Source organism: Carassius carassius, chromosome 9, assembly GCF_963082965.1.
Source record: "Carassius carassius chromosome 9, fCarCar2.1, whole genome shotgun sequence".
Lineage (NCBI taxonomy): Eukaryota > Metazoa > Chordata > Actinopteri > Cypriniformes > Cyprinidae > Carassius > Carassius carassius.
This window is the reverse complement of record NC_081763.1, coordinates 32,144,167-32,165,839: the sequence shown is the minus strand read 5'-3', so window position 1 is coordinate 32,165,839 and position 21,673 is coordinate 32,144,167. Positions and strand designations below refer to the sequence as shown.

Here is a 21,673-nt window from a genome sequence, read left to right as displayed (position 1 = left end):
ACCACCCTCAATACCACGACTGAGGTGCCCTTGAGCAAGGCACCGAACCCCCAACTACTCCCCGGGCGCCGCAGCATAAATGGCTGCCCACTGCTCCGGGTGTGTGCTCACAGTGTGTGTGTTATCACTGCTCTGTGTGTGTGCACTCCCAATGTCCAGAGCACGAATTCTGAGTATGGGTCACCATACTTGGCCGAATGTCACTTCACTTTCACTTCACTTTCACTTTCACTTTCATCTGTAAATATGCTAATGTAGTTTTGTCTTTGTTTACTTAGTCAAGCAGCAGCAGCACACTGCTCGCAATCACTCAAAATACTGTATAAACGACGTCATTATTATCTATTGTAATGTTACAGTAGTAAGTTAGCAGACAAATCATCATATTTTATCATAGGTTTAGGGGGAGCTAGTGCATACAAAAACACAACCCTTAGGAAAATTAATGTAGCCTATGGTATGGCACTAAAATGGTTTAACTATGGAATTTGTAGTAAAAATAAATACAAGTGGTAATTCATTTGCCAAAAAAAAACAAAATTGCACTTACAAAACATGGTAAAAGTCAAATAAAAATCTTCAGTATTAAATTCATGAGAGAGATGGGTGGATAATGGAAGTGAAGATGCAGTTCAGGAGAGAACTCTTAATTACGTTGCAAGTCCCCCAACCTAACGATTCAAATCTTTTTCATGTCAGGTCCAAAAAAAAAAATAGGGTTGTCCATGTTTCAGAATGGGTTGTGGGTGTATGAGTGTGAGATTTCCCAGCCTATTTTTTTCCCCAGTCCGCCCCTCATGGAAATTAATCTCTAGAACAGTCACTTCATGAGCATTTTTTACTTATTTTGAGAAACTATCATCATATCATATACAAAGAGACAGCAGTTTTTTAAAAAGACACCAATGTTTCAGGAGTTTAGTACACAAAATAGGACACATGCTTATTAGATAACCGTATTTGAGTTGATGTATATGCTTTTATTAAACCATTGTTAGATGCAGTTAGATGCCTGTAGTTATGCAAAGATTTGGTTTCAAAAACAGTATCTATAAACTATTTCTTTTGATTTTAAATCTGCTTTGAACTTCAGATCAATCTCTAAGTAAAGTCTGATTGTGTGGTGGATGTGTTCAAATGTGATCATCCTAATTTAAGTGATGAAGGATGGTGAAAGTCTGACAGTATTGAGCACTACTGTAAGGTTAAACCTGCATGGTGTAAAATGGTTGAAGATGATTAACAGTTGCAAATTAACATTCATTAGAAATGTACTCAAAAGTAATTAGTTACATTACTTTATTAAAGTAATTAAAAAAGTTACACTACTATTACATTTTAAATAGGGTAACTTGTAATCTGTAACCTATTACATTTCCAAAGTAACCTTCCCAACACTGTTAATAAGTCATTAGCAAACATATGATCCAGGTCTTTGAATGCGGATATACATGAGGATATATATCCTTATATAAACACAAAATGTAATTTTGCCTACATTTTGAGTTATAAAATTTTATAAAATTTCCATCTATATATATTATTATTATTATTTAATTTTTTACATTAACTAATAAACTTAATGCGATGCATATTTTTTAGTCATACATGAATTAAATAAATGGTTAGACTTCCACAATGAATTATTATTATTATTATTTTTATTCAGCGTTGTTTGTTATTAACCATTTGCATCTATTTGATTTTATTTTAATATTCATATTTTCAATAAATTGTAATAAATCTGTTAATTGTGAAACCAGTTTTGGCACTTTAATCAGAATAAATAAAATAAAAAAGCATATTATATATATATATATATATATATATATATATATATATATATATATATAAACTTCTATTTATTTTATTTTTTTTAAGTGGCGAACCTCCTCATAGGTCCCTGAGAGCATCACCAGCGGTTGCCAGGCAGGTGAGACAATTTCTTGGTAAATTAGGAGAGTCTCTTTGAAGTTTCTTCAGAGGCAATCGAAAAAGAAAAAAAGAAAAAAAAAAGACTTAGAAAACAAAAGTTGAGCATGCCATTTCTTGTGGTTTTCACTGATATTTTATTATCTGAATATAAAGAATAAATAACAGTTCATCTTAATTTACAGGACAGATCTTCAACATGAAGCAGCTGTCACAGCTGCAGGACGTTAAAAATCCAGAATAGATTTAAAGGTCATCACATCATCATAGAAAACCTTATAAAACATCTCAAATGGCTCCATGGACCGCTCTCTGCAATATAAATACAACGTTAACCAATATTTCCCACAAATACAGTAGACTCTGAATAATACACATAATACTGGATTTTTACAAGAAGCTAGATCATTATATGATGGCACGACATATACATACAATACATTCCTACACATGATAGTGCATAAAAAAAATAAACCGCAACACTTTATAATAACTTAATATGAACGGCAACAGACATTATTTTAATACATAATGCATATTACGTATTATTAATCATATTATAATACATAATGCTCATCAAATCATCTGTACATTCAAACAGTTTCTGAAAAGTTGTATATATATATATATATATGTGTGTGTGTGTGTGTGTGTGTGTGTATACTTATTGATCTCTTCAGCATTACTTTTGTTAATGACTTAGTTAACATAAAGTGTTACCAAAATACAAAATAAAACATTGTTCATAACTTCCAGAGATATGTATGAGATTAAATTTCATTTATCGTGTTGTTCCTGAAATGTTTCAGAGTTTTTAAAACTAAAATCTAGAAATATGTATCAGATCAAATTGTGTACAGTAATACAGTTTTCCACAATCAGCATCAGCTGCAGCTAATGTCCAGAAATAAGAAAGTTCTTATTAGTCTGTGAATTTTTTTTTCTTTTTCCAGAAATAAGCATCTGATCGAAGTTTTGATGTCCGTTAATGCTTGGTCAGTTCGCGCACGAGCATTTGCACTCTGTTATGATGGGATACTGCACCGGTATCCACGCGCACTTGAGCGCGCCTCGCCTCTGCACGCACCTCCACCGCAGCAGCGTGATGTGCGTGGATTTGGCCGGTTTGCACACCATCCCCTCCGGCACCGAGCACGAGCGCTTGCTGTAGCAGCTCCCCGCGCGCACGAAGCGCGGCCAGAAGCGCGCGCCGAGGTCGTTCCACGCGTACAGCACCGGACAGAACGAATAGGACCACAGCCACATCTGCAGCCTGCGCTTCAGTTTCTTGCTGGCTTTGCGCTTCTTGCCCCACTGCACGTCCAGATCCAGGTTCTTGATGTCTTTGGGCATCAGCCCGGTGGGGTTCTGCTGCTGGAGGTCCAGCTCGTCCCGGTCCTCGTTGCCCGTGTAGCGGTCCTGAGGAGGGCTGACGGACAGGAAGCGGCTGTCAAAGTCCCCGAGCGCGCTTCTCAGCTCGGTCTCGTTTACGTCCTCCCCCCGCGGGTCGTAGATGGGGTCGGGGTCCTCCTTGAGCTCCACCAGGGGTAAAGTGTCACTTGGCATGGGTCTGAGGAGGTAATAGTGCTGACACTGAGCGAGGGACACCAGCAACAGGTACACGGCCACCAAACACTGCGGGAGATCCATCGTGAGCGGAAAAAAGGGGGAAATTCACACAAACTTTATCCGATGCGAATCGAAAGCGCTCAGACGCTGGATCACTCCATTTCAGTCGTACGGTTTCCTGCGTCAGACGGTCCTGCTGGTGGTTAAATACGTCGGAGACGTGCGCAGCATCACGCGTTAAAAGTCCCGCACGCGACACCAGCGCGAGCCAAAACTCTGGGAATGCCTCTCTCACGCGGACCTCCGATATATACACGCGCGACCCTGTGACGTAATACAGCGGCCCCGGGATTTTCTTTATTTTTTTGGCAGGAGATTCCCCGACACCTCCTTCAGAGATCAGGGAGAGAGAGGGAGAGAGGGGGGGTCGGGGCTCTGAAGCCACTACGCCCCCTATCGGCCTCCTCACGCCAACTACACGGCGAGAGCCACTTTTCTGACATGTTTTACACCAAATTGATAAATATTGCAGACAGTGACAAGAAAACAACAACAATAATAAAAATAACAATATTAAATAATAAAAGAACTATAATAAACCATGACAATGATACAATAATTGAGATAACATTAAAATAATAATAATAATTACAACTATTATTATTATTAAAGTACAAAAAAAATGAAACTAGAACAACAAAAACAACATTGAAAAATAATTCATTTTGTGTAAAAATATGGGGCCATTATTAAAAACAATCATTTTTATTTCAAAGTGTCACTCGTATGATTGGAATGATTGCTAAATATTGCAGTGACAAGAAAAGAAAACAACAAAAACAACAATAATTGGGATAATAGTTAAATAAAACAAATTATAATATTATATTTGTAATATTATGAAAAGTACTCATCGTGTAATTAACATTAAAATAGTACATCATACAATTAAATTAAAATAAGATTATATTATATGATAATAATGATTATTATTAATAATAATACAAATAATAATAATTTAAAACATTCCAGTGATGTGGAGATAACAAAGATGAAACCTGAAAAAGTAACACAACAATATTAATGATCATAAAATAAATCAACAATAATTATATTAACAGGCAAATAATACAACCAATAAAATTAAAAAATTATATATATATATATATATATATATAATAAATATAATACCTGTCTTTCTGTCTGTCTGTCAGTCTATCTATCTATATCTATCTGAGCCCTGTTATTAAACCATGAACTATCACTATATACTGTATGTCCTCATGCAAAGCTCTTACATCCTCAAGGTTATTGCAGGAGGACTGAAACTGAAATAAGATTTCTGGAAGTCTCTTTGAAGAAAAGCAGCAACTAAATGACTGCATACTATCTATCTTTTTGCAACTTCAAGTAGCACAAACACACAAGTGTGCGCTCAGGCCGTGGGGAATAAAACCATAAAACACTCTGTCCAAATGAATCCAAAACGAACATCTCCCACCAAGCCAGTGCCGCAGAAACCCAGTGCTACTGTCAAACGCTCGTTCTTCAAGAATCATTTAATGGAAGAAGTGACCTGTCATTCCACTGGCTATAGAGCAGACGGAGAGATAAATGCATCTCTGTTTCTGTCTGAATGAGCTAATTCACACTTCTACTCCGCTACTTCTGCACGAAGAGACCGAGAACAGTCTGGGACACAAGCTACAGGTGTATTTTTGTGCATTGTCACAATATAAAAGACTCAAAATACACAGAACAGGCTTGGAGAAGTGCATCAGTAACTCAAAACAGATGAGTGCATGTGTCTGGTTTATTATTAACCATATTTTTTAGGGGAAGGTTTTTTTGTTGTTGTTGTTTTTAAGAAAATAAGATATTTGTCTTAATAATCGTTCATCAAGTGCCCACTTTGACATGCATCTATAATATGTCGCAAATGCCACTTCATGATGAATTTTAATAAAGACTGACATTCAGAATCCTTTTCATAACCAGCTCACTTCAATGAAGGACTTACCCACTTTAAAACCTAAAAACTTTTTGCGAAGTGGCAAAAGATCAGCATTTGGTTTTGCTTAAGCTCACTGTCTGTCACATACGATTTTCTTGATTCTTTCCTGGAGTTTTATCACAGTCAAAATGTATAAGAAGTGACACATCTACTTGTCATAGTAAGAGTTATCAGAGCAGACTCAGACACTGAGATGTTTCATTTTAACGATTTCTGCTAATGGTTTTGTCTTTTCCACTGGTGCTTTCAGCAAACACATGGAAAGGGTCATGAAGCACACCAGACCTCTCCAATCGCAGAAACCTTACACACAGTGACCAGAACACAAATATTTATACAGAAATACAATCAAATCTTGCACAATGGCTAAAACACTGAATGCATCCAAATTGTGACAAAAGTTCTGAAATGAGAACAAACACTCTTAAAGGAATAGTTCACCTCAAAATTAAAATGAGCTGAAAATGTCCTCACTCTCCACTCTCAGACCATCCAAAATGTAGATGAGTTTGTTTCTTCATCAGATATGTAAAAACGTCACAATAATCTACAAGTAATCCACACCACTCCAGACTATCAGTTAATGTCTTGTGAAGCAAAAGTCTGCATTTGTATCCATCATTAAGGTGTTTTAACTTTAACATGTCGTTTCTTCAGTTTTTTTTTTTTTTCAGTGAAGTTCTTAAAATAACTGTTTTATTATTTCTTAGTTTGAATAACATTTTAAAAATCTAAAGAACCTTTTCCCACTATAAAGAATTTGTGGAATGGAAAGATTCCATTTTCAAGATTCCAAAGATTTCAGATTGTTAAAGGTTCTTGATGGAACCATTGAAGGCCATAAAGAACCTAAAAGTCTTAGTTCTCCCAAAAATGAAAATTAGCTCATAAATGACTCACCCTCAAGTCATCCTAGGTGTATATGACATTCTCATTCAGAGGAATCAAGTCAGAGTTAAAAATTGTCTTTGATGTTTCAAGCTGTTTAATGGCACTCAATGGTTGTTGCATGCATCAGTTCAAAAGAAGTTAAATAAAAAGTGCTCATCCATGTCTCACAAGGCTCCGGGGGGGTGAACAAAGGCCTCCTGTAGTGAATCTATGCAGTTTTGTAAGAAAAATATCCATATTCAAAACGTAATAGCATTTTACATAATAGCAGCATTTTTTAATATTTGTTTTCTCTTATATTATGTTTCGGGTGAATTTGAATTTGTGCGTAGCGTGAAACACACTTTTGAGTTGTAAGAAAAAAACTGTTTAACCTATGATATTTTTCTTGAAATTGTGTGTCTATTTCTCATTTGGGGTCATGAACATGTCTGCAAAGTTTCAACACTGAATGTGCTCAAAAAATCTGTACTATGATTGTGATGTTTGTGGGCCAATTTTAACCTGCATATCTTAAAGCTGAAGGATATATATGTATATATATGTATTTATGTCAGCTTCTAAGACCTCAACAACTGCATTTATGGATTTAAAAAAATGTCTGCTTAGTTTTGCTGTAAATATTTCTGGAAAACACACACACACACACACACACAAAGTAAATAAAAAATGAATTAAATAAAATATTTAATAAAAATGAAAAAAAGGTAGTAATAATTATTATATTTAAAAATAATAAATTACTTTTATTATTTATTACTATGATACATAATTCTCTAAAAAATAATTTAAAAACTGTTTTAAAATTAATTGTTCTAATTTTTATTTTTCTGTGATATGCTATAAATTTTACTGTTAAATAATATATTTTAATATAATTTTAACATAAAACAAGAGTTAAAATACATTAATAATTCAGTGCAATTTTACAATTTTAGTCATTTTAATTAACTAAGGCTTTACTAATTACTTGTGCTGTTAATTTACTAAACAGTGGAGAATTTTCATTTTCTGGACAATGTAATGGACACAAAAATCCCAGTGATTAACATTGAAAGAGGTATTTTGAATACGGCCAGTGAAAACAACTCAATCCAATTGGTATCTTAAACCACTGGGGGAATGTTTTAGGTTTTACTATAAAATAAAACTATCCAAGGCATTTAAGAGGCCCGTCTTCTCATGTTCCCATGAGGCTCTAAGACAGCAGCGTTTGCACACAGTGGTCCTCTCTCTGCCTATAAACTCTCATTTAAACACACAGTGTCTAAACAAGCTAATTAACCAAATCACACTTTAAATCTGTACACATATACAGTGTGTATTTATATATATATATATATATATATATATATATATACACACCCTAATTTGGAAAAACTAAAATGAAAGCAGAGTAATAAACATCTTACTAGATTATAGATAATACATACCATTCAAGATAAGATTTTTACAATGTTTTTAAAAGAAGTCTCTTCTGCTCAACAAGTCTGCATTTATTTGATCAACAATACAGTATAATTTAATAGTATTGTGAAATATAATTACCATTTAAAATAACAGTTTTCTATGTGAATATATTGTAAAATGCAATTTATTCCTGTGATCAAATCTGAATTTTATTACTCCATTACTCCATTCTTCAGCCTCACATGATCTTTCGTAACATTATGAATGTCTTTGCTGTCAAATGAACTGCCTGGAAAATGAATCACTTAAATGTTTCTTGTGAAAACTTCAAATGTACAACATACAGTGCATTCAAAATAGCTGTGTTAACAAATATTCAAATAGCAGATGAATAATTAATCAATCAATGTCCTCTGTGTTATCTGTACAAGCTTATTATTTTTTTGCACATTGTTCTATTAATGCAGTATCTTCAAATCCTCTACCTCTAAAAATACACCACGATTGGTCGCTTCACATGTCAGTCAGTCTAAGTGGGCGGATCCTGGCTGCAGTGTTGACTGGACTTTATTCAGATAGTCAAGAGACTAGCGCTGGTATCGGACTAATATCTGAGCAGCGGTTGAGCTGCCAGGGTTTGAAAAATGTCCGTATGTTTCTGACTCGCACAGTTTCTCCATCCCAAACACATGACATCAGCAGTTATTTATGTCCACGGCGCCATCAATGTGCCTTTTCAGTTCAAGTGAGAGCAGAAATCTCCTGACGGGACATTCTGACAGGTGAATCACACACCTCATGCCCCCACACACACGCACTGATGAAACCTGCACGCTGTCAAATAGCCCTTTCTTAGCTTTGAAACATAAACAGAACACGGTTTGATGGATGGCATCCGCATGTGTCGATGCCCTGTGCGTGTGTAATGAAGCGAGAGGCACTCATACTGAGATAGATGAAGACGAGGGGCTCAGAGGATGAATGCAGTCCAGACCTGTTGGGTGAAGAACTATGGGAACACTTGTGACAGCGTCCCATAACGTCCAAGATGTAGATGAGTTTGTTTCTTCATCAGATCTGGAGAAATGTAGCCTTAATCATCACTTGTTCACCAGTGAATTCCTCTGCATTGAATGGGTGCCGTCAGAATGAGAGTCCAAACAGCTGATAAAAGCATCACAATAATCTACAAGTAATCCACACCACTCCAGTCCATCAGTTAATGTCTTGTGAAGAGAAAAGCTGCGTGTTTGTCAGAAACAAATCCATCATTAACACATTTTGAACTTCAAACCGTTGCTTCCAGCTAAAATATGAATCCTCTATCCATAACACTGCTTTCTCTAGTGGGTGGATTGAGTAGGAGTACTTTTTAGTATTATGGATAGAAGACTCATATTTTAGCCAGAAGCAATGGTTTGTAACATCTTAATAATGGATTTGTTTTTGACAAACACACAGCTTTTCACTTCATAAGTCATTAACAGATGGACTGGAGTGGTGTAGTAGATAACTTGTGGATTATTGTGCTGTCTTTCTCAGCTGTTTGGACTCTCATTCTGACGGCACCCATTCACTGCAGAGCATCCATTGGTGAACAAGTGATGTGATGCTACATTTCTACAAATCTGTTCTGATGAATGAACAAATGTGGGGGGGGGGGGGCTTATTAGACAACCACACTATCTGACTAGTCACAGATATACTATTACAGTTTTTATTAATATTTAGAATCACTTTTTTATTTTTATTTCAATTTTAGGTAAAGTTTTCGTAATATTGGTTGTGTGGTTTTGTCATTTTGGGGGTGGGGGGGTATATACAGTTTATATACATTTTTATTTCAGTTCGAGTTCTTTTAGCACATCAAGTTTAACTAACAAAAATGAAATATGTGGCTTGACAAATTATAATTTTTTTTTATTAACATTTATAATATGTTGTCGTACTACGTTACCTTAGGAATTCCTAACATTCTTAGGTCTGACAATCCAGAAAAACAACAATTAAAATTTTTTTTTTGAGACATCTCATAACACAATAACTGTATATATCATGATATCTTCAAAAAAGAGACTTTACACACTATATATGGGCCATTCTACAGAAGTGGTCTAAAGTCAGAGTTAAAAATGTCTTGGCAAAAATAATAATAATAATAATGATAATAAAAATATATATATAAAAAAATATATATACATATATATACTGTATATATGTGTGTGTCTTAAGCTTTTATTTGAGTTAACTATAATAATCAAGCATCATTAAATTCGATCACTTTTGAGGTTTTCCTAGTGACGATTTAGCGAGATTAAATGCAGCTTAATCTACGGCCTGATATTTGTAAAGGCTGTCCAGAATCCACTATGTCAGACAATTTAAGCCGGCCTTTATTTATTCTATTAGCGTTATTTATTTTCACTGCAAAATTCCCCAGTAGCGCTGACTTACACAAACACTCACCGTAATTCCTCCACGCTTGTTTTTATTAGAAAATAATCTGCAACATAACGACTTGTTTGTCAAGCTTGTTTTCGCAAGGCTGATGTGTCCCTTTCTAACATGTGCATTTATATAAATTTATTATGCAGATGTATGCTATATGTTTATATATAATAATAAATGTATGTATTTAGGTATGTGTTTCTCAGTGGGAGGCATAGCTTTGGAAAAAACAGAAGCTGATCTCAGTCTCTCTCTCTCCCCCACTGCAAAAAGCTTAATAAGGCTCTTTATACAGGTAGTCCTGCGCTATAGTTAGTGCGCGTCTGGCCCGGCGCCTGCTGATGACATCATTAGTGTTGACTGCAGCGCGGATGAGTGATGTCCACTGTCTGTACATGTGCATGTGTGTGTTTTCTGCTGGCTAACAACGCCGTGGCTGTGTGAGACGATGCGGTAATGAGGCCAATGTCACTTTGGTACGACGCAGATCTCTGTCACTTGCCCCGCTGCAGGTACAGGGCCATGTCTGTTTCCCAAACTGTTCATCTTCTCAACTGATCATCTTCCCAGTTGTCCTGTTAATTGATTCAGTTTGTTTAATTTAGACTAAATCTCCAACCATGTTACTATTTAAATTTTTGGGGCCACTGTAAACCCAAACCCTAACCCCTAAACTTATGAAAATCACGGAACATTTACATTTATGATCAGGAAACATTTGTGTGTAGCTCTCTCTCATAGCTACAGGGTGAGTAGATCAGCCCCATCATTTTGAGATAAATGTGTTTAAAAATCTGTGTAACTCTAAGAAACGTCACTACACAACACCTTTTGTCTGCAATTAAGCACACTTTTTTGGGAGTTATTCCATATAATTACATTTCTATGTGTGTACAACTGTTAGAACTGTGCTAGCTAACCATGTGATGTAAGTTCAAAAGTATTTAAAATTTCAGTAGTGAGAAATTTTAGATATTTTTGAACTTCCTCAAATATGCTAAAACATCTTTCTTTCTTTTTTTTGGGGAGGGGGCATATATGTATGTAGTTTGGGTATTGAGAAGATTTTTATCTTTAAGATTTTTATTATTATTATTATTATTGCCAAGATATTTTTAACTCTGACTTTAGACCACTTCTGTAGAATGGTCCATATATAGTGTGTAAAGTCTCATTTTTGAAGATATATATATATATATATATATATATATATATATATATATATATATATATATATATATATATATATATATATATATATATATCCTATTAGGCAAAAATACAAACAAGCTAAATTAAACAAAATACATTTTAAATATTTATTTATATATTTGTTGTTTTTATATTTCTATAATACATTTAATTCAATACACACTATATATTATAAGCAACACATAATACATACTATATCATTATAAATACAGTTATTGTGTTATAAGATGTCTCACAGAAGTTGAATGTTTTTGTAATTGTTGTGTTTTTCTGGACTGTCAGACCTAAGAATGTTAGGAATTCCCAAGGTGACGTAGTTTTTACCAGTATGTCTGCTATAGAAGTACCCTTGAGTACTAGAGGAGTGAGAAAGAGAGGAGAAGAGGAGCACAGCGTCTCTGTAAAGGGTAAACTGTAGACAGTAAGTGACTCCAGATGTGCTGTTATTATTAATACACCAGCCTGATGAATTGGAAGGTAAAATTTCAGGCGCCAGCCAGGGAGGCCCCGCACGCTCACCCTGCCACCCAGCCTCTGCTAACCCACCTCCGAACACTCGCTCGCTCCCTCTGACTGACAGACAGAGGCACGGACGCTTCAGTTGCTGCTTAATTACAGCAAACCAGCCTAAACGGCCTTCCCAGGCAAATTTACAGCAGGACGGGGAGATCCGGATTTCAGACAAATTGAATTGTTCCAGCAATTTAAATTTATTGCACCATTTGCCATGCTAACAACAGACATTTAATCGGTTCACGCACACACACACACACACACACACACACACACACACACACACACACATACGTTTAGAGAAAATGTTTTTATATAGAGCTAATTATGACTACAGACTAACCCCAGACATAAAAACAACAGAAATAAAAATTATTTAATAATAATAAAGAATCATTTTTACTTTCAATGTCCCCGCCAAAGGGACGTTTTGCAAAAAAATACAGCATGGCACTAGTAATGATACAATGCAGGTCATTTTTTGATAAAAGCATGAATAAATGTAAACAGTCAAATAAGTAACACAATGAAAGGCAGTATTGCATTACCAGGTGTTTTTTGTAAATATTATAATAAAACTTTTTAAATATTTTAAATCACATTTTATTTATATAAATTTTTTAAGTTAAAGTTTTACATATTTTGTTCTTTTGTCATTTTTATTCTTCTTATTCACTAATTAATGGCTAGCAAATTTCACAAATCACATAGAAATGACAAATAATACACTCAACTAAACATGAAATTTTGAATTAGAAAGACTGACTTTGTAAACTGTACAATAATTAAATAACCTTTTTTATTCAAAACTATGAAAAATTTATTTTTTAATGTGTATATAGTGTTAGTACTAAGGTTTAGTGCTAAAATTATTATTTTAGTACCTCAACTTAAACCAGTGTTATTTCTTTATCATTTAAATATTTTTTAATTAATATTTCAAATTAGTTTTTATTTTTAGATTTAGTGTTTTATTTTTAGTAATTTTGTTGTGTTTGACTTTTTTGTTGTTGTTGTTGTTTGTTTTTTTAATTATGTGTGTGTCTATATATGTTTTTATACTTTTTATTTCAGTTTTATTGTATTTTATTACATGGTGTTAAACTATATAGGATATATATATATAAAATGTTGCATTACCAACAAGCTGTAACTGACTACTATTTTATTATAGTTAAAGTTTATTTCAAATAAAAAAAATAATTAAATAAAAAAAAAATGTTTATTTTTTTCCATCATTATATATTAAAGTATCACCATCTACGTTACAATTGCAGTACATTAGTTCCCTTTCGAGGGAACTTCGAACTGCGTCCTCTAGGGGCCGCTATGGGGAACACCTCATCGTGACCCGTGTCTGAAGCATACATTGAAAAAACTCTGTTTATCATGGTGACAACTAGCAAGTGTTTAGACGATGTGTGCATCCGTGTCTGCGTTATTTGACACCCGATGACACACACGATCTTTGCGTCATTTGTTTGGGTGAAGAGCACGCACGCGATGTCTTTGAGGAGGCAATCTGCGTGCATTGTGAGCGTTTTTTCAATGGAAAAAGCTCCGCTCTCGTTCGTCTCTCTTCTGAAAAAAAGGCAGCCATCTGCTTCCCGCAGATCTGGACATGTCTGCATTGAGGCGTAGAAGTGAATGAGCTCGTGAGAATACAGGTGGATCTGTCTGAATGGTTTAAAGAGGGACTTTCCCTTTCGCGCTCGTAAAAAAAAGGGCGGCGGACGAGAGAGCCTCGGTAGGATGATGTTATATCTTTAACACTTTCTGATACTGAGGTTAGTGCTCTGCTGGGTTTTTACCCAGGAAAAGCAGGAGATATTTGAGGATGGTGAAAAAGCTGAGGCTGAGCCTTCTCAATTCTCCTGCCCTGCGTATGTAGAGCTGTTGAAGGTTATTGAGCGAAAATTACCTTTTGACCATAACCCTCCAGCTCAGGTGAGCCTTTTATTTCTGCATGATCTCCATACAGAGATTAAAGAGAAATGAAAGATGCCGTTTTCTTCTCGCATCCATCTGTTTCGGCATGAAAGTAATCTGCCAACATCGAGGTGATGCGCCAAACGGCTATGAGGGAGTGCCCCCTGTAGAAAGAGCAACATTTTTTATAGATAATTTATAAATAATTTTTATCTGTGAAAATCTTTTCTTTCTGCAGGGAAACATCCTCTCTTAATTTCCCTCCTTGCCATTTAAGCCCCTTCAGAAAATCATCTTGCTTAAATGGCAAGGCATACGCAGTAGCAGGTCAGACTGTGGCTTTATTAACACAATGCTGGTGCTTCAAGCATATCAGACTGATCTGCTAAGAGACCTGGATAGAGGCAGGGGCCTTTTTCTGATCTGGTAGCTGAGCGGCGCTGCACCACGGATCTCTCTCCGTGCTACCAAGCAGGCTGCCTCCACCATGGGCAGGACTATGTCGGCCATGGTGGCAGCGGAGAGACATCTGTGGATGAACCTGGCAGACATCGGGAGGAAAGAAAAATGCTTTCTTCTCGATGTTCAGGTTTCGCCTTCTGAGCTTTTCGGTATTTCCGTTGAGACGGCAATTTTAGAAGTTCAGGGAGATGAAGGCGCACTATGCTGCTTTCAGATCCTTCGTTCCACGAAGGTCCAGGCCTGAGCCCGAACAACATAGGGGTCCTGGCCTGTCTCGATCTGAGGATCAAAGACGAGCACAGAAGGCCAGTGTCGCAACTCGCGCTGCTCCCCCACCTGCGGGCAGGGGTTAGAGGAATCATGGGTCACGAGGGGGTAAGCAGAACCTAAGGGGTATGATCTAGACGAGGCAACATTCTCGTCCGAATCAGAGTGATACCGAGGTATCTACTCATTCCCTTTGGGGATTTTTAACCCTCTGGAGTCTAAGAGGTTATCAGGAGAAAATAGCCTCATAAAAAAAAAAAAAGCCAGCACCAGCCATCTGGCTTCATGTTCCGGTATTAGGCGGCTGAGATCACAGGTTTCTGAGGGAGCCTCCTTGATCATCAGAACTGGCACAGCACTGCAGGGAATTTCATGGATGTCTGGCCAGGTCACCCCGAGGGGTCTCCTGGCCGCTTAGGGTTGCTGTCGCATCTAGCGGGAAGTGGAGGTGCCAGTTACAGAAGTCTTCTTGTATATGCTGCCTCAGGTGATGCTCCCCTCGCCAGAGGTGTGTAAAATTAAGCTTGCCTCTCCCGTGAGATTCAGCGCCTCTGCAATGCTTAGGAACCTTTAAATACACACGCTAAGCTTTGTGTACTTTCTCAAAACCACATGGTGGTAAGTTTACACGCAAGACTCTGCAAACTTTCTGAAATCTTGTACGATAAGGGTTACGCGCTCTGCTTTGTTCCCTTTCTTGAGATGATTAGACCTGGGTTCCTTGGGCTCCATTCAGCCAGTGTGTATTTGTTTATACACCTCAAGCATCGCTTCCCTCAACATAAGGGGCTATTTGGGGGATTCTCGTGGTAATTTAGCAGCGCTCCCCTTTTTCCAGCTACTCTGAGCTTGGAGTTCTCCTCTCAAATGAGACTGAGTTCTCTGTTTTTTCCCCAGAGTGCTCCAGTATTGTTTCCATAGATCGAGTTGATGACTCTCAAACATACTGTTTTGAGATACACTATTCCATCTATGAGCTGCTGTATCGGAGTGCCATGAGAGCCCCTCCTTACAATAGTATTTGAAAATCCATGCTATGGTAAGTGTGCACGTGAAGTCTTTGCACACTTTCTGAAATCCACACTGTGGTAAGTTCGCACGCTAGTTTTCTGCGTTCTTTCTAAAATCCTATATGGTGAGGGTTTTGCGCGGTTGCTTCGTGCCCTTTCTTGAGTTGGTAAAAGCCCTGTTCATCTTGGGCGCCACTCCACCTATGTATCCTCGGATACCTATCTAAACAGGGTGTTGCTACTAGAGAACTGTCGAGACAGCTCTTTCAGCAAGCTTATGCGTAAGCTAGCGGTAGCCCCTGTGTGACAGGCAAGACTTGGTAGAAATGCTAGGTTCTTAGCCTTATCCCTTTAAATGAATCTTTCCTGATTCCAAGCCTTCAGCTCTACCCTGGGCCGAGGCCCTAACAATTAAGTTTGGTATGTAGCTTAGGCCTTTTGGCCGTAAGGGGTACTGTCACAGACAGCCGTCTAAACGTCCCAGGGGCAACTCCCATGGAAATGGTAGATTTGGTACTTAGTGCTCGCCATGATTCTGGCCTGCACTCCCCTCAGCATGGCGGCGTGGGTATGCTGTTCCCCATAGCGGCCCCTAGAGGACGCAGTTCGAAGTTCCCTTGAAAGGGAACTGTCTCAGGTTACGTATGTAACCATAGTTCCCTGAGTAGGGAACGAGACACTACGTCCTCTAGCTCCCTGCCTTGCTTCGGACGCAAGCTTCAGATGCAGAAGTTATTGACGTGCTCTCTCGGTGCTGATTTATAGTCGCGCCAGTAGTGACGTCGGAGGCTGTCGCCGGCCAACAAGTTGGTGTTTTTTCAATGTATGCTTCAGACACTGGTCACGACGAGGTGTTCCCCATAGCAGCCCCTATAGGACGCAGTGTCTCGTTCCCTACTCAGGGAACTATGGTTACATACGTAACCTGAGACAGTTTTCTCGCATTACTGTAGTGCATGAAACTCTGGGACTCAAGGGGGTGATAGAGTTCAATTCTAGTCAGTAAGCTAGATGTGTTATTATTATTATTATTCAGATAATTGACATAAACCTTATAGCAAGTTTTGACCAAGTAAGATTCTCATAAGTCACTCGATCTGAAAAAGAGAGCAGGCCACAGAAGACATCAGTTTGCGCAAATAAACAGTAATGCCTGTTATAGCTGTGAAATGCAGTGCATACTTTCAGAAACAGTTGTGTTTGTGTGCTTGCATTAAGTATGTTTTGGGTTGAATATAAAACAGTGAATTAGCTTAAAGCTTCCCGTCTCCTCCGGGTGTAGTGTGTGTGTGTGTGTGTGTGTGTGTGTGTGTTTCGTGTGGGCTGTGGTAATTGAGCAAGACCACAATAACAGTGTAGTGCACGTTTGATAAGGGTCAAGTTCCTAGAAAACAGAGGCTCCCTCTTTCACATCTGTCTGTCTCTCTCTCTAAAGACACATATTATCATATAAAGAGTAGCAGAAGAGGACTGTTTACGTGTGTGTTTGTTTGTGTGTGTGGGTGTGTGTGTGTGTGTGTTTGTGTGTGTGGTGGTCCACAGCAGTGCAGGGGCACCAGGGGACATACATGTAACTCATATATGTCCCATCTGAGAAGACAAGGAGAATGTAGAAAGAAAAACCACTAAAGAGAGCCATTTAATAGCTTCAACAAATGTAACAGTTCAAGTAATCTCACATGTGTCTCCTGCAAAGTTTCAAATAAGATATCAGCTGTCTCTCAAACTGTGCTCAGATTTGCTTAGGAGTTCAGTTGTGACTTTAAAAATAGAAATTAAAAGATTTATTATACAGTAAGGGTACAGAGTTATAAAATTAATGTAAACGATGTACAAAAATAGGAAGTTTAAGAGTCTCAATTTAACCTCACTGTTGTCTAGGAGAAACTATTGCGATATTAAAAAGATCTCATGTGATTTCTTTCAGATTTAAACTGGCTCACATTTTGACATTAACTTATTTTGGAAGGTTTATACTCAATTAAAATAAAATAATTAATGTTAAAGGTTCAAACTTATAAATAAATAAATAAACAAACAAACAAAATATTTTATGTGGTCAGTCCAAACTCCTCAATTACCTAGAAAATGCAAAATGTTAAAATGTTTAACTTACTCAATTACCTTAAAAGTAAATAAAGAAATCAATAATAATAAAAAAATCAAATTTAATAGATTAAATAATTAAATAAAGACATGACTCCATTAAGTGTTCCAGGGATTAATAAGGAAGCAGAAATTTCTTTCTATGACTATTTCTACTGACTTAAACTTCCTGTGGAAGGTATAAACTGTGCTCAGATTTATAACCAAAAGTCAGAGATCTCAATAGGAACTCAGACATTTCTCATTAACTGATCTGAGCTGCTCTTCATGTTCATTTGAAATCACAATACTCTTACTGGAAGGTGACTAGTGTCTCATTCAGGTCTGTTTTATTTCTCCTCAGGCATTTTATGAGAAACACACTCAATAAACAACATCTCCACAAGACAACCAGAAGAATGCCTCCCTCTCCCTCTCTCTCTCTCTCTCTCTCTCTCTCTCTCTCGTCCCATTGTGAGACTGAAGTTCAGGTTTACCAGACAAATTACGCTTAATGGGAATGATGGCTTTGGCCCCGCTGCCAAAAGTGCTAAGCGCAAACCACAGCAAAAAATATACACACTATGAGAAGAGATAAATGACACTCACTCAGGATGCAGGAATTCTCATCAGGAGACTCAAATGAGATCTATTCTATGTTACTGAAGGCATCATTTAACCTTCAGCTTTCAGCTAAAATGCCTTATTAGAAACGAAAAGAGCCAAATGAGTCAGTAGCTGTCACAGTACAGAGTTAAACGTAAGATAACAGTGACCTCACCTCACCTCTCCTCACCTCACCTCACCTCACCTCACCTCACCTCATCTCACCTCTCCTCACCTCTCCTCTCCTCTCCTCTTCTCTCCTCACCTCTCCTCACCTCTCCTCTCCTCACCTCACCGCTCCTCTCCTCTCCTCTCCTCACCCCTCCTCACCTCACCTCACCTCTCCTCTCCTCTCCTCTCCTCACCCCTCCTCACCTCACCTCACCTCACCTCTCCTCTCCTCTCCTCTCCTCTCCTCTCCTCTCCTCACCTCTCCTCTCCTCACCTCACCTCTCCTCTCCTCACCTCACCTCACCTCTCCTCTCCTCACCTCTCCTCTCCTCACCTCTCCTCTCCTCTCCTCACCTCTCCTCACCTCACCTCACCTCACCTCACCTCTCCTCACCTCACCTCACCTCTCCTCACCTCTCCTCACCTCTCCTCACCTCTCCTCACCTCACCTCTCCTCACCGCTCCTCTCCTCTCCTCTCCTCACCTCTCCTCACCTCACCTCTCCTCTCCTCTCCTCTCCTCTCCTCTCCTCACCTCACCTCTCCTCACCTCTCCTCTCCTCTCCTCACCTCACCTCACCTCTCCTCTCCTCTCCTCTCCTCTCCTCACCTCTCCTCTCCTCTCCTCACCTCTCCTCTCCTCACCTCTCCTCACCTCACCTCACCTCACCTCTCCTCACCTCACCTCACCTCACCTCTCCTCACCTCTCCTCTCCTCTCCTCACCTCTCCTCACCTCTCCTCACCCCTCTCCTCACCTCACCTCACCTCTCCTCTCCTCACCCCTCCTCACCTCTCCTCACCTCTCCTCTCCTCACCTCTCCTCTCCTCTCCTCTCCTCTCCTCTCCTCTCCTCTCCTCTCCTGCCGGTATGTGCTGCAACCTGAACTGCCTCAGCAATGACAGCTCTGAAATCTCCAGCCACGGGACGACCCTGTGCTTGACCTGCTGCTTTTCAGCCCATTTGGTCTAACAAAGGGATGAGGCAGGAAGACAAATTTTAGATCTGGACTCTTATAAACTAGACTCAAGGCTACAGTCCTGAAGTACAAACACTTGTGCTGGAAATCACAACAACATTTACAGCAAGATTTAGATTTAGAGTGCTTTTTATATTAGAGCTTTTGTGATGTCACATAGACTACTGTTCAAAGAGTTTTTTTTTTAAAGAAATGAACACTTTATTTTACCTCTCCTCACCTCTCCTCACCTCACCTCTCCTCTCCTCTCCTCACCTCACCTCACCTCACCTCACCTCTCCTCACCTCTCCTCACCTCACCTCACCTCACCTCACCTCTCCTCTCCTCACCTCACCTCACCTCACCTCACCTCACCTCATCTCACCTCTCCTCACCTCTCCTCTCCTCTCCTCTTCTCTCCTCACCTCTCCTCACCTCTCCTCTCCTCACCTCACCGCTCCTCTCCTCTCCTCTCCTCTCTTCTCCTCACCCCTCCTCACCTCACCTCACCTCTCCTCTCCTCTCCTCTCCTCACCCCTCCTCACCTCACCTCACCTCACCTCACCTCTCCTCTCCTCTCCTCTCCTCTCCTCTCCTCACCTCTCCTCACCTCACCTCTCCTCTCCTCACCTCACCTCACCTCTCCTCTCCTCACCTCTCCTCTCCTCACCTCTCCTCTCCTCTCCTCACCTCTCCTCACCTCACCTCACCTCACCTCACCTCACCTCTCCTCACCTCTCCTCACCTCACCTCTCCTCACCTCACCTCTCCTCACCGCTCCTTTCCTCTCCTCTCCTCACCTCTCCTCACCTCACCTCTCCTCTCCTCTCCTCTCCTCTCCTCTCCTCTCCTCTCCTCTCCTCACCTCACCTCACCTCTCCTCACCTCTCCTCTCCTCTCCTCACCTCACCTCACCTCTCCTCTCCTCTCCTCACCTCTCCTCTCCTCTCCTCTCCTCACCTCTCCTCTCCTCACCTCTCCTCACCTCACCTCACCTCACCTCACCTCTCCTCACCTCACCTCACCTCACCTCTCCTCACCTCTCCTCTCCTCTCCTCACCTCTCCTCACCTCTCCTCACCCCTCTCCTCACCTCACCTCACCTCTCCTCTCCTCACCCCTCCTCACCTCTCCTCACCTCTCCTCTCCTCACCTCTCCTCTCCTCTCCTCTCCTCTCCTCTCCTCTCCTCTCCTCTCCTGCCGGTATGTGCTGCAACCTGAACTGCCTCAGCAATGACAGCTCTGAAATCTCCAGCCACGGGACGACCCTGTGCTTGACCTGCTGCTTTTCAGCCCATTTGGTCTAACAAAGGGATGAGGCAGGAAGACAAATTTTAGATCTGGACTCTTATAAACTAGACTCAAGGCTACAGTCCTGAAGTACAAACACTTGTGCTGGAAATCACAACAACATTTACAGCAAGATTTAGATTTAGAGTGCTTTTTATATTAGAGCTTTTGTGATGTCACATAGACTACTGTTCAAAGAGTTTTTTTTTTAAAGAAATGAACACTTTATTTTACCTCTCCTCACCTCTCCTCACCTCACCTCACCTCTCCTCTCCTCTCCTCACCTCACCTCACCTCACCTCACCTCACCTCACCTCTCCTCTCCTCTCCTCTCCTCACCTCTCCTCACCTCTCCTCTCCTCACCTCTCCTCACCTCACCTCACCTCACCTCTCCTCACCTCACCTCACCTCACCTCACCTCACCTCACCTCTCCTCACCTCTCATCTCCTCTCCTCACCTCTCCTCACCTCTCCTCTCCTCACCTCACCTCTCCTCACCGCTCCTCTCCTCTCCTCACCCCTCTCCTCACCTCACCTCTCCTCTCCTCTCCTCACCCCTCCTCACCTCACCTCTCCTCTCCTCACCTCTCCTCACCTCACCTCACCTCTCCTCTCCTCACCTCTCCTCTCCTCTCCTCTCCTCACCTCTCCTCACCTCACCTCACCTCACCTCTCCTCACCTCTCCTCTCCTCTCCTCTCCTCACCTCTCCTCTCCTCTCCTCTCCTCTCCTCACCTCACCTCTCCTCTCCTCACCTCTCCTCACCTCTCCTCTCCTCACCTCTCCTCACCTCACCTCTCCTCTCCTCACCTCTCCTCTCCTCTCCTCTCCTCTCCTCTCCTCACCTCTCCTCACCTCTCCTCTCCTCTCCTCACCTCACCTCTCCTCACCGCTCCTCTCCTCTC

General features: G+C 39.9%; 1 protein-coding gene and 1 long non-coding RNA gene across 2 annotated transcripts in view; both read right to left on the bottom strand.

The window, feature by feature from the left end:
* The window catches only part of LOC132149623 (uncharacterized), a 63,746-nt gene that overhangs the window by 9,549 nt on the left and 32,524 nt on the right, over nucleotides 1-21,673 (bottom strand). The window lies entirely within an intron of this gene.
* Nucleotides 2,049-3,835, bottom strand: LOC132148692 (noggin-1-like). The gene has a single exon (XM_059557391.1). It carries the CDS (start codon nucleotides 3,580-3,582, stop codon nucleotides 2,929-2,931), a length of 654 nt encoding a protein of 217 aa, XP_059413374.1. The 5' UTR covers nucleotides 3,583-3,835; the 3' UTR covers nucleotides 2,049-2,928.